This window comes from Dermacentor silvarum, chromosome 10 (genome assembly GCF_013339745.2).
Source record: "Dermacentor silvarum isolate Dsil-2018 chromosome 10, BIME_Dsil_1.4, whole genome shotgun sequence".
Classification (NCBI taxonomy): domain Eukaryota; kingdom Metazoa; phylum Arthropoda; class Arachnida; order Ixodida; family Ixodidae; genus Dermacentor; species Dermacentor silvarum.
In genome coordinates, this window is record NC_051163.1 from 103,813,027 (window position 1) to 103,827,532 (window position 14,506).

At 47.3% G+C, this 14,506-nt stretch overlaps 1 protein-coding gene across 1 annotated transcript; it reads left to right on the forward strand.

The window, feature by feature from the left end:
- The first annotated feature begins 256 nt into the window (after positions 1 to 256).
- LOC119465841 (acyl-coenzyme A thioesterase 13) lies at positions 257 to 14,287 on the forward strand. Its single transcript, XM_037726313.2, has 3 exons — positions 257 to 359; positions 2,386 to 2,567; positions 14,050 to 14,287. The coding sequence occupies exons 1-3, from the start codon at positions 276 to 278 to the stop codon at positions 14,267 to 14,269; spliced, it is 486 nt and encodes a 161-aa protein (XP_037582241.1). The 5' UTR covers positions 257 to 275; the 3' UTR covers positions 14,270 to 14,287.
- Positions 14,288 to 14,506: the final 219 nt, after the last annotated feature.

Below are 14,506 nucleotides of genomic sequence, written 5' to 3' on the forward strand. Positions count from 1 at the left end.
CTTGAGATGGACTTCGCTATAAAATTATAGACGCGTAAATCATGTCGGTTCGGACATATGCTAAGCGACACCCTAACAACGTACCGTTACATGTCTTACAAAGAACAATGAACAGTTGGCTCTTTCTCGGACGTAGCTGCATTGTCTAGCACACTGTGGAGTATATTGTCCACTCATCACAAAAGCGAAACCAAACGACGCCCCTAGCGCCTTTTTTTAGCCGCAGCCATGGCCACAGCAACCACAGCAACCGAATAGCAACGACAGTAAACAACATGGCAGCGTACACGCTAGACCGTGTGCGCCAGCTCTTGCAACGCGTTGTAATCGGCGGAACGTTCACGAAGCACTTTGAAGCGGTGAATACGTTTGCGTTTTTTTTACAAGATATCTCTTCTGTTTTTTGCTGCTTTTGAGGGCCTAAATCAGGCGTGCTTTAACCATGAAGCGTACGTTGTCACACGTAGACGTATGAGCGTGCTTGACTCGCGATCAAGCGCTGCAGCATGACTGCGTTACTGCTGCACTCACTCAGCTTCGGCTGCGCTGGATAATGTCTGTGCATATCTTTCCCAGCGCTTCATTTCCTTACCGTGGTCGCTGAACACGGGCAACGGGAGACAGCGCCAGGCCCAATTTCAAGGTCTCTGTCCATGGTCCCTGTATAAATATGCTTTGCTCTTTACTAGAGTCACTCTCTTTACGGACTTGCTGCTCTATTTACAGCGCCTTTCGTTTTCTGGGTAGGTTTGAAATATTTCTGCCGGGCGCAGGCGATATGTAGCGCGGAGCCCTCGCGATTCTGCTGCGTCCTCAGATGATTTATTGGTTGCTGCTAGTGCCGGTGAGTGTGACAATGATGTCAGATTATGGGAACTTAATTTGGACGATAGTAACCCCCAAAACCAACCCAGGCTACCCAGCGGCGAGTTTCGTTTTCTGACCAATCGATTCGTGTGCTACAGCATACGATTTGCTGCCTCAAACGCAACAGAGTGTGATGCTTTGCCCGATATTTATGGCACCTAACAGGAAAAGGGAGTTGCCACTGGGAAAAAAAAAAAAAAAAAAACAAAAAAAAAAACAGTACTCACCGTCTCTGATGAGCTGGCACAATCAAACTTTATTGGCCGTGCAGCATTAATTAAAAATTAGTGACAACACTAATTGTGTATATTTCAAATTAATTGTTTCGTTTATTTTCATATTAACAGTAAAATGCCTTTTTTTCCAATTTACATTACACAATACGCCTTTAAAATGTATTGTCGAAATTCGTATCATTAGAACGTACATTTTTCAAGCTTGATATACGGGGTCATCATTTTTAGGTTCTCCAGAATTTTTGAAACTCGCCTATGTCAGATAGCTTAATTCTTGTCCTTGAGCTAGATTTTCGTAGAGGTGGACATTATTAGCACGAGAAGCCGAAACACATATTCGACTAATAAACACAACATCACTGATTAACTTAACTACTTACGACACATATTGTCTTTAACGAATTGTAGCCGGTAAGTTTGCAACGCGTATCCGCTTGACACGAATCTCCAGGATGACACCAGTTTCGAGATATATCCCAAAGTGTGGGACGAAATACACGGGTGTTCCAGTTACTTTTGTGCTTCAGTGCATAAAAGAGCGTTTTGTTAAGTGGAAAAATAGTGCATTTTTACGGCAAATTTGTTGGCGCATATCACCAAACTGGTGCCATTCTGGAAATTCATTCCAAGTTAATACGCCTTGCAGACTCACCGGCTATAATTCGTAAATGGCAATATGTGCCGTAAATGAAGCAATTAATTAAGCAGTTGAAAAGGTGTGTCGATTCCTCGTGCAAGTAATGTCCGCTTCTCTGAATAATCCAGCTCAAGGACTAGAATTCAGTTATCTGCGACATGCGATTTTTAAAAATTCTGGTAAACGTAAAAATGATCACCCCGTATAACGTGCTATATTTTAACCATGAGGATGTACTCAGTGAAATATCTTTGCTAAAGCCTTCAATAAAAGGCCATTTTTAAAATTTTTGTCTGCAGTTGGGTACAACTTAAGAAGGCAGGAGAGTCCGCCCAGCCCAGATGACCGAAGCGCGGCAGCCGATTGCCTCCGCGGCTGAAGAAATAGTACCGCTGACGCGACTCATGACGTGCGGCTCATGACGTCAGTCTAGAGTGCGCCCCCATTGGGGGAGGCTCGTGTGCATCCGCCTTTGAGGGGCAAATGCCGCTGCTTTCTAAAGTTGTACTCGACTATAGTGTAACGAAAGAGTATCGAAAACTACCTCCGCGACAGCGTCGTACGTGTGCTTATCTATTTTTTTTTCCCAAAACGAAAGTGTAACGCGTGCTAGTTCAACTTTCGGACCCTCGGTCTCCTCGACAGGTGCGCATCGTTTCAGCTGCCGATGGGAAATGCACCGCCGAGCTTACGGTCAACGAGAACATCCTCAACAACCTTGGAACTATGCAAGGGAGTTTTTCGGCCAGCCTCGTGGACGTGATCAGCACATTCGCGCTGCTGACCCTACGCGACGTGCGGAATGTCAGCGTGGACATGAGCATGAGGTGACGTTCTTTTGATTCGCAACGATTTGCCGAGAAGCAGGCATATATATATATATATATATATATATATATATATATATATATATATATATATGTATATATATATATGTCGGCACGTGTTATACACATCATGACTGGGAGCTGGGCTATAGTTGGTGTGATATAATTTGAACAGACAGCTCAAAAAAACACGGACAAGAAATGGAAGACGACGAACACGGTGCTGTTCATATACCGTCGAAAATGGATATATCGAACTCATATATAACGAATTATTGTGCATAACGAACAACAGTAAAAGCGCCTTGAAAATTTTTGTATAAAATGTTTATGTTACATATCGAACTTCTTTGTGATCCCCTTCAGATTCGATATGTCCGGGTTCGACTATAATGGCACAATATACAGGGTGTCCTAACTATCATGAACCAAGATTTAAAAGATATGCATATGCCACGTAGCTGGACAGAACCAAGGTAATGTTGTTTGCCGTCGCTTGGAGATACTCAGATTATTTTTCTTGCATTCCGCCTATAAATACAGACAGACAGACAGCCAAGAAACTTTATTTGGTCCTAAGGGACTACTTTGTCGTAGTCGCGGGCCGCGCCGGGGGCGGAAGACCGTGATCTTCAGCCCTGTCGCAGGCCCTTTGGACAGCCCGAAGCTGGACTTGAAGGTCGTCGCTCTTGACGGTTTCTTTCCAGTCTTCTTGCCTGTTGAAAGGCGAGTAGTTCAATGCAGAACATTACCACAGCATGTGGTTCAAGGTGGACCGTTCCTCGCCGCAGTCGGAGCAGCGGGGATCCACACCCGGAGCGTAGTGGCTCAGCCTGGATCGAGACGGAAATGAGCCCGTCTGCAGCATTCTCAGCACCGAGGCGCGGGGTCCGCCGAACTTCGGGTGAGAGAGAGAAATAACTTTATTAAGGAAAAATGGGGTTAAGGGGGCCTTAGTCCAGGACTCCAGTGGCCACCGCCACGCGCCGTGCCTGGTCGAGGAGGCTCAATTGAGTCTCCAGGTCAGTCCGGGCGAGGATGGCTGCCCAAGGCTCCCTAAAGGAATTTTGTGCTAAACGGGGTGAATTTGAATTTTGGGGTCGTGATTGGCACTCCCATGTCACATGGGGCAAGGATGGCCTCCCCCCACACCAGGGGCATTGACTGGCATACCTGGTTGGCCAGATGGCATGCCATCGCCCCAGATGTGGGTAGGTGTTTGTCTGGATTTTTCTGTATAGCCGAACCTCCTCCACTGTTAATTGCGGGTTTGGCGCGGCGAGTTCTTGGCGAGAACGACGTTGATGTTCTAAGACATCGCATGCTAGTATTTGATTGTTACTTCCGATTGGGGTGTCATTCCTTGCTCGGATTGAAGTCTCGCGAGCAAGAGCGTCTGCCCCTGTGTTACCAGTGACACCAACATGCCCCGGACACCATACAATGTGATGTGCTTCGGGTGAGGAGCCGGGAACTGCCTGCGTCTCAGCTGGTAGTGAGCAGTGAGTTCATGGAAAGTAAGCAGCGGGTCCATGGTCCGGTCGATCCCCTGCGAAGCCGGGCCCCTCGTACCGGCGCTGTTGACGAGACTTCGCGCCTGGTCGTGGGCCAACTTATTGGGGTTGACTGAGCCGGGGGAGATGTTCCCGCCCATGTGAGCCGGGAATTAGCCCTGATTAATTAATGAACTTCTCAAATATTATAACTAGATGAAAAGTGTCGATGAGAAAATTGTAGAGCAACATGAAAAGCTCCCGATACAGATTTCTGTTGCTCAATATACGTGCTGTATAAAAGTGTTTTCCGAGCGTGAAAGAAGCCCGCAAATACACGCAAAATTGCCGGGCCACTGGCCGCTCGAGACACTTTGCGTGTATACGCGGGCTTCTTTCACGCTCGGAAAAACACTTTTATATAGCACGTAGTATTGAGCAACAGAAATCTCTGTCGGGAGCTTTTCATGTTTCTCTACAATTTTCTCATTGACACTTTGATAATTAGGACAGTACTTCTCGAGTTAGATAATTATTTACAATGACGTAATTAAATATCAATAACGAAAAAAATTACTCGCGGCTACTCCACTGTACTGGAAACAATATGCAATAGGTTTTCTTCGAGTAACGCAATTGCTCTTTTTTTAATCTTGGTGCATGCATGATAGTTGGGACACCCTGTATATATAGTGCCAAATACCGCCATGTACCGTGTTGCTGTTTTCAACCGATCAGTGAAGGCTTAGCAGCCCTGCGAGCCAGCCAGCGCTGACAAAGGGCTCATTTGACAATATGGAATTTGAGACTACCCGGAACGGCACCGCAGCGTTAAATTTTACCGACCTCGTCTCGTAACTGCGTGGCTGTGCCACTAGTTTGACATGCGAAACCAGCTGCGCCGACGTCGGACGTCAGTCGCCAAGCCCCGCAGCATGCGTCTCCGCATGTAACATGTGATGCGAGCCCTCTGAAATGATGCGCTCGGGTGTCAGAAACTCCGCAGTACAGTTGACTTTACATGACAGTTTGACAGCTCGATCAGAGCGAATGACCCGTTCTTTGCGTGAAGCGAGTTCTGCGCCTCAGGAACATATCCTATTGCAGAAACGAAACGTTGGTAACTGTATCTGTATAGCAGAGAGTCTGTAGCCGTATAGCCACCGTAGCGCATTCTTCTGGACACTGCCGAATTCCGCCGCGTTGGCGTTTTGAGCCAATCAGAGATCCTTCGGACCAATCAGCGCTGACGAGTGAGATGGAGAATTCAACAATAAGCCGGAACTATCCGTGGTGGCATGCTGCTGCCGAACACGAGGTCACACGATCGATTTCCGGCCACCATGGCTGCAAAAACGCTGGTGTACATGCTGCTTTGGGGAGCTCGCGTCAAAAAAAAAAAAAAAAAAAAAAAAAAAAAAAAAAAAAAAAAAAACCACAGGTGGTCAAAATTAACCTGGATGCCCTCATTACGCTTAAGCCTGTGTCGTAGTTCCCCGCATTGTTCTGGCTCGTAAAACCCCGCTGTTATCAATGAGTATATCCATCAATTAATCAACATAAGATCTTCTCTCTCTCTTTTTTCACGGTAGCACCACTGCCTATGCTTATAGCAGAAGCGTATCTCGCTTTCACTCTACACCACAATGCATCAGTTTGGTGTCCCCAGCGCTTACAGTCAGTGCAAAAAGCGCTGGCGACCATGGACCATGCGATTCGAGTATCGCGTTTCAATTAATTGCTGAGCACTGTACGTGCTGTTGCCGACAGACCAGTGGCGTAGCCAGAAATTTTGTTCGGGGGGGGGGGGGGGGGGCTCAGGTTGCAGCGCGGCCTCCTCCTCATAGAATTTGTCGAGGGATCAAATACATGAATAATAACTGCATTGCGAATGCCATTGTATATAAGATGCTGCAAACGAATTATTGAACGCTACGCACTGTCAAGTAAAATATGTATTTTTTCATAAAAGAATATATTCGTATGTCCTAAAAACTCTGGCAGAAATAACTGATATCAATGCGGCCGCGTTTTTTTTTTGTCTATTTAATAAGGAAAGAAAATATCACACGGACATTAGAACTATATCAGTTGGAAACCAGCAAAGCAGTGTATACAGCTGATATGAAGAATGTAAAGGCCATGAAATGAATAAGTTGAGGACAAATATTTTGATGAATCTTCGTCATTCAAGAACCTTGTTTACATTTTTGCACATATGCAACGGCCAGGAAAAAAAACCTCAATGACGCTGTCCCTCGTTGCAATAGATTGCGCAGGAGCAGCTGTTACCGGTCGTGTATTGTAATTACACCGAGATTATACTCGCAACAGTGAATACAAATAAAAAGTAGGAGAGAGAGAGAGAGAAGTCATAAGGGAAAGGCAGGGAGGTTAACCATGCTGAGCCCGGTAGGCTACCCTGCACGGGGGAAGGGGGAGAAGGGATTGAAAAAGGAGAAGGAAGAGAGAAGTTCACAGTTCACACGTTGCATATTTACTGTTAAACGTTCATCGCTGAGTTTCGTCACAGGCGGTCATACAGGCTTGTGCACTTCAAAAAACACAACAGCGCCTTTGTAGCCCTGCACATAGCAGACGCACGAGGCCACAAGATCTTTTCCTCCGTAAAAAGCCTGTCGTCTAAGTGCCCCAAAGCCGTCCGAAGGGCAATCCTCTCATCATCGTATCTGTGGCAGTCGCATAAAAGTAGGAGTTCTGCAAAATATACATTAGAAATGCGAAGATAAAATGGAATATACAAATGCGAAGATACAACTCGCTAAAGGGCAAAAAAGAGTCGCTGGAAACAAAGTTCACTGCTTGTATACACAACACCTCGCAACAAGATATTTAAATATACGTCTAAGTCTTCAATAAATCTACGTATTTAAGCAAACGTCATTGTATATTATGCGTCAAACAAGACAAATAAACACGTTGCGGAGTCAGAGATAGTAAACTTTGCGCACAGAGAGACAGATGATCTAGGCAAGAACAAAACTATGATCGCAGAAATCGTGATATGTACTCGGGCCATGCAGCGGTCGCGACAGCACCATACAGGTAGAATAATAGAGGAATAAAATGTGTAACTACCTGCGTGTAACTGCCTGTATGAAAATGTGTAACTGCCTGCACAGCGGCATCAATTATTCTGCACCCAAAATTAAAGGAGGGTTTTACTTCGTTTCAAAAAAGAAATAAAAGCAGGTAGGTAAAAAGGAAAGAAAAGGACAAACGAAAGCCACAGATGACGCGGCAAGTTACTACCCAATATTCGAGTGTGTTTTTGGCAAACGCCGCGTGGGCCGGGCTTTCAATGAGCAAGGTCGGTCAAAATTGGTTATTGATGTCCTCGTAATTTTCGTATTTGCATGATAATTTTGATCATGATGCTAACTGCTAGAATAAACGGCTAAAATTTCTGCGGTTTTAAAAGCTAACGAACAGCCATACGTTTTCATAACTACGAGCTTATGGACCTGAAGGAACAGAGCTTTTTACTTGCATTGATTTTTGCTGTTTCGCTATCTAAAGGACAAACTTCTTTCGGCGGGGAAGTTGAGCGAAGCGGCCAATGACTTCGGACACGTTGATGCCGACGTCTCTGTGGGTGTATAGAAGCACCAGTCTAACCATGCGTTCCACAGACATTGCAGAGCGCAAGTAGGTTTTTAGTAAACTCTTGTTAAAAAATATTCTCTCTGCGCTGGCAGTGGTCACTGGAAGGGTGACTAGAATCTGGAACAGTTTGTACACATTTACACAGAACCTGCAGTCGCAAAGGTAGAGGGCATCTATTCCGGTGATAAAACCTTTAACAGTCCCTCGATGTCGTTGGCATCCTTGTTTAGGTACCTTGCACGAGTAGACTGTTCGATTCCGGCGATGTCCGTCGTTTCGTCAGGAAGTGTGGACAAGCAGCCTGCTTTTGCAAGTAGGCTTTCTTTGATAATTTCGCCACAAACTTCTATAATTTGGTTTTGTGCATCTGGGCTTAAATACGAGGCATTACTGGGGCAACTTTCCAAATGGTTCTTCAGATATGTATTTCCACAATCAGCTCGCCTTGCGGAGAAGCGCTCTGAAAATACCTGCATTTTCAGCGGGGCCTATGGTTAAATTCATAGGGCCACTGTCCCTGTGGCCAACGAGAGCCAGACCTTGTAGCCCGCAAAAAGAATTTTCTCAATAATAGGCCATTTCCTTTCTCCTGTTTTCTCAAATTTTACTTTGCCTGCCCTGGTCCAGCTGATCGATCACATTAGGCACGCGTCCTGAAAATGTTTGGAGAAAATTATCAGCTGCTAGCTCACAGTCACGGCAATATTTAGTATTTTCGTGTTTGTGGAAGATTGCGAGCGCGTGCTTTCATTTCTGGAACGGCTTGGACACGAGGGCTCCAGTGCACGCATGTTGGTCCAAGTTTATAACAGCATTAACCCCATAAAATTCCAGAATTGAAAATCTTTTAAAGCACGCCTTTGGAAATGTCAGTGCACCTTTCGCGTCAAAAGTTTATGAGAACTTTACACCCATAAAGTTTCGGAATTGAAATCCATGTGCTCCGTAGATTCCGCGGCTGCTGCGAAATGCCGCAACGCGCCCTCTCGCTATCGAAAAGCCCTTGAAAGTTTGTGCTCGGATCCTTGCGTTACGTGACCCCAGGTGCCACGAAATCCAGCCCGAGTTCGCAATGTTCGTGCCGAAATGTCTTTCGAGCGTGAAAAAGACATTGTAGACAGAATGCAGAATGATAGAACAAAGCTCGCCTACACGAACATGTCACAGCCTGTGACGCTAGGACACCTGAACAATGGAACATTCCACACTCAAGAACGAATTATTATTATTATTATTATTATTATTATTATTATTATTATTATTATTATTATTATTATTATTATTATTCCCGGTGTCGGTGGTAGTTTTGGTCGGCGGTGTATACCGGCACGAAAAAATTTCGGGGAAACTGAAGCCCCATCAGCCCCCCCCCCCCCCCCCCCCCCCCCTGGCTACGCGCCTGCGACAGACCGCACATATAGGCTCCGTACAGTGAACAGGCGGCGCTGCTGCGCAGCAGCGGTGGCGCGATGCTCAGCGTCGCATGTGGCGGGCGGCGCGAACCTGGGAAGGGGGGAAGACAGCGAGATTTCGGAACTACGTATACACGCCTCCGAAAGCCGCACGTATATCCGCGATCCGCTTTCTTTTTTTGTGCGTGTGTGTACGTGAAAGTACAAGCGTGGCCCTGTGTGATGGCACAAATAGTTTTTGCGGGGTTCAGGCCTATTAAAGGAATAGACGATTACTTTCACGGTGCAGCGTTAACCAGCGGAGACAAGCTCTACGCTGCTTCGCATGTTGCTTGTGTGAAAGACGGCGTGGACGTTCACGCGAAGTGCCATTCGCAACAGGGAAAGCAAGTATACGACGTCATCCTTCACGTGAATAAAGCTTACTGTTATACTAAAATTGAAGTCACTAAACTGGCACCCTGAAAACGTGACACCCTGAAACCGATTTTTAATCGACGCCTCACTGTTGGCAATGCATGCCTCATTTCGCTCCGGCGCGTTGTACGCCGCGGCCTATCATTTGATGCCCCTGTCACACTGTTACTTTAGATTGTCATACAGCTCGATCTGGACCGCGTGCAGCTACACGCTCACTCGTAGGCTGTCGTCAGCACAGTCATGTCGTTGTTGGATCGTGTGGCAGTGACCATGCTATCCTCGTTGACTCGTTTGGGACCCAGTCGGAGCCACCTGCTGCGCTGATAAACGAGATTTATTAACTAGGCGATCTTAATTTACATGACGCGAATGTTCGTTCTCCATCATGTACAATGATCGAGGCTCATTAGGCCCCTTTCACGAGATACGATATCGCATGCGAATTCCTTTCCTTGCATACGCGCTTTGCTTTTACAATGATACATCGCAAATGTATATCACAAGAAAAATCGCACCATGTGAAACCGCGCCTCTCAAGCGCCAGCGGCCGAATCGAGGATCGTCGAGTTAGGTTAGATAGGCTTCCTTGGCATAAAATATTGCTCATCGCACATGCCAGTGCTATGCTGATCATACCGAATGCTAAGACAACGGCAAGCAGTCGTCAAATCAGCAAAGTCGTGACAAATTTCTTTTAAATGTTCAGCAGCTGGCCATGGCCGCTGGCGTCGCACAACGAGCTGTGAAACGCACATGTGTAGCACGCTTTACAGAACAAAACCTTGTCACAAATATCAAAGAAGCTGACTTACTTTACTCTCCTCACAGCTGCAACCCATTTCTTTCGCCGTTCGATCTCATAAGATTTGCCAGGAAACCTGTACAACTTTATCACCGGCTGGCCTTCGTGGTTGTGACAGCCCTTTACGCAGCAGTATCACCGGTTCCACTTGCCTTTTTTTTTTTTTTCACCTCCGACGCTTGCCGATGAAGCGCATGCCATTGCACCGTCGCAAGACGTATAAAAAAATAAGGAGGCTGGTGAACAAAGCAAAACGGCTTCAACCGTGGCCGAGACTAAATGTAGCGCGCGGGAAAGAACACTCATCGAGCCGGCCGAGCTGCGGCGCCCACTTCCCAACACTGTTGCGTCGCTGCGCCAGATGGCGCCAGAGCAGCCGCAAACTCGACTGTACGGAGCCTATACAGACGTTCCGCCTGAAAAACGCGATGCCGCGATGAGCAACGATTGAATTGAATGGCCTAACCACCTTCAGTTATGTTTCAGTAACTGTTGGTGCACCTAAAAACGCAACATGTTTGATTAGACTTGGTTTCACGGCAGCGCCTGCTGCGCGCGGCCCGGCCGCCACATGCCATTACATTCGCGGCGCCGCCGCATGAAGGCGCCACCGGTCCAAATTCATCCCGCGCCCGGTGCCTATAGAACGCGTTAATCAAGTTCTCAGGACTGCGCTGGCTAAATCTATGACATGTGGCACAAAATCGGCTGTATGTAAGGTTGCGTGACCACATGTACAGTTTCCATTGATTTCTCTCGACCTGGTGGTCGGCCTAAGCTTTGGTAGCTGCTTTGGCCCTTAGGAGTGTGTTCTAGAAAAGTGTGCTCACCTCTGTATACGTTCACTTTAACAAGCGTTCAAATTAATATATGTTGATGCATTGGGCAACTACCTCGTCTGTGTTGGACGATGTTTCCGCCCACGAATGAAATAATCTTGGTTGGTAGTAACAACATACCGCATAGTGAATCGCACTTGTCGAGTGGTTGAGCGACCGGCTGATGCTAGGTTATAGATCTGTTTTTTCTATCAACCCAAAATAGAGGGAGGCGCTGGTTCTATATAGCGCATCGTCCAATCATGCGACATGACTATGCGAGGCCTTATTGCGGCATTAGGCAGTTTTTCTCTCTCTCTCTCCATTTTTTTTTGCCGAAAGTACAGATGAAACCAATTTTCTTCGGTTTTGTTCGTCCCGTCCTCTGCATACGACGCATACACCCGTTTTGCGGAAATAGTGTCCTCACAAATAGCCGTCGGGCTCTTTTTTATGCGATTCCCTTTGGATATTGCTGCTCTACAGGGCTAAAGAGCAATTCCGAAGAACAAAGCTTATATCATCATCATCATCAGCCTATATTTATGTCCACTGCAGGACGAAGGCCTCTCCCTGCGATCTCCAATTACCCCTTTTGTCGGAGTCATCAGGGAGGTAGTGGCCGAATACTGCACCAGGGAGGCCAATTCCTGTTCTGGTGAGGGAGTGACTTTGATGAAGCTTAGTGGGCCTGCCTAGTTTGGTTGCACCTGAACTAGTATAGCCCCACTAGCTCTCGGCAACATGGATTTTTTTTTTCTTTGCCGGTGTCAGGCACCACTCCATGCCTGAAAATGTAGTGGAATGGAGCAGGATTCGAACTTACGACCTTCAGATTTGAAGTCGGGTGTTTTACCTCTACTCCACGCCACCTATATATGCTTATATGTATCATGCTAATTTGACATGCAAGCGCAGTGATCGCCGTGGCTCATCGCCGTCGGCCTCAACAAACAGGAGCCTAACGTAGGCATAACATAGTGATTTCAGGTCCACTAGGATTGAAATGCGTGAGAAAGATAGCGGTGGCTGGCGCAAATGTTTTATAACGATTGGCGCTTAGATGTTTCCACGGGGTTGCATCAGCTTGGCCGTACAGGACCGCTCTTATGTTTTTCTTACGCCAAGCGATCAAATCGAATATTTTTACCCTCCACACTGGCAATTCACAAACGCCGCTGCTCTTCGTCGAGCGAAAACCGATACAGCCAAAATAGTTTACAACACGTTAAGCTAAAGCTTGTAGTATCTGACAAAATGAATATTTCGCACTCAGCACATAGTTCTTGCATTCTGGAAGGCCTGAATGTTAGCCGCTATCATCATTATCAAGTTACCGTACGCATCGAGCACACACGCAGCTCAAACGTATTCGGTCATCACGGTACGTTACCGTACTTACCGTACCGTAACACGGCATTACTAAAACTAATTGACTAAACTGTCGCGACAGGAGTAGAGCAGCAATGTATTGTCTTCTTGCCTGTTTACTAATGGCAAGAAGCACTTGTGGCATAATCAGAGAATAAAAGTTCTTCCAGGTATGACTCCGAGCTTGATGCTCTACCATTGGTCCACGATCGCATGCATACTTCCCTTCGACTTCGTGATCGGCCAAATGTAATATTACGTTTTAACACTTCGACGGCGCACAAATGCCATTGTTGTTTTAACATTGACCACATGACACAAACGTAAGTCCGTACGGTTGTATCAATTGTCGCTAACCGCCTCAAAATCCTGTGTTTTTCTCATTAATGCCCGTTAAGTACCTGCGCTAAAACCCAACAGTCGGCTCGCCACGGCCGCACTAGAAAACGATCGTCTTCTCAATGTGGTCGTCGTCGCGCTGTTTGCGCACGCACAGCTCCGTTCGCGCAAACGCGTTGTTCCACCTTGTATCGCTTCGTTTTATCTCAAACAATGCAGGATAGACATCGATTCCCGCAGTGTGCGCGCCTCCTGCTCGCGGCGAGTTGCCGAGCCCGGCTCAGCGCAGGCGTTCCCGCGGCTATGGCGGCGAGCGGGGACTATAGGGGCTCTACTATGCCACCATAGCTCGACGGAGATAAGTACGCGCGAGCCCTAGGAACGAAAAAGCACCTAGATGCGTAGTTCCCGTTGGTGCCGCGCGGGTGCGCTGCAGTCAACCGGCTGGACGGGCGCGCGAATGTAAATGCGCGACCGGGCTAGAGGAGGAGACGCGCACTCTCTTCACTAGCGCGCGCTTGATCACATGACCTCCAACGTTGGGCGCCCGGGAGACGCCGTGCATCAAACCACCATCCTTCTCGGCTCACCCTCGCATGCTTTTCCTCATGCCCCGCTGGTCTGGTCGAAGGCTCATTCGCGTCCGGTAGTCCATATCGTTGACCAGTGTTAAGCGAGCTGCATCGGTCGCTTCTCAAACTCGAAGGCTGCTAGCGTTTATCTTCTTGTATGGCCATTCCTAGTGTTGGGCGCTGAAGTCGCCCGGCACGAGCATTCTGCCTCAGGGGTAACGCTGCCGGAGGTCGATTTGGTGATTATATGTTTTTTTTTGTGTTGAATATTATGAAGAGCAACAAACCCAGTGGAACATATGCAGTGCCAAATGTTTTCGTCAAAGGGAGAGCCGCACATACATCAGCGCCACAAAACCAGTAATCCAAGTTCGTTTGCGGTTGGATAGCCAGATATAGCCGCAAATAAAAAAATGCCAGGAATTACGTTAGCATTAATGTCATAGGAAAGGAGCTTAACTAAACTCTGTTATGAACTTTAGGGATTTATTACGACGGAGATGGTACTCATAATGTCAGTAATTTATGATGAGAGAGCAGCGGCGACCACAAGATCGTATGTCGGCCTGTTGACGTTCAATTCCTATCTCTCGCATTTTTTTACCACTTCGTCTACATGCGTGTGCAGCTACGTGGGCAAGGCGGTGCTCGGGGACACGGTGACGGTGGAGGCGACAACCACGAAGCTGGGCGGTCGCACAGCCTTCCTCACCGTGGACATCCGCAACAAGGAGACGGGCAGGCTGCTGGTCAAAGGCCTGCACACCAAGCAGCTGCTGAACAACATGGACTATCTGGGAAACAAGCTGGATGGGGCCGCAGCGTCGGCCACCGCTTCCAAGACGTGATACAATGACACCTCGCCCGCCCCCCGCAGCTTTAGCTTGTTTGTCTTTCAATAAACCACTGCGCTGTTTTCGAGAGAACAGGTTGTTTCGTTACGTATGGCACCTGGGGAGGTATTCTGTAAGGCTCCACCTAGTGGGCACGTTCACTTCGTCTGCTGTCGAAGTTCTGATTGGCTGGGCTGAGGGCGGCGTCCGCAGGCGCCTCGACAGCAGACGAAATGGATGTGTCCACTAGGT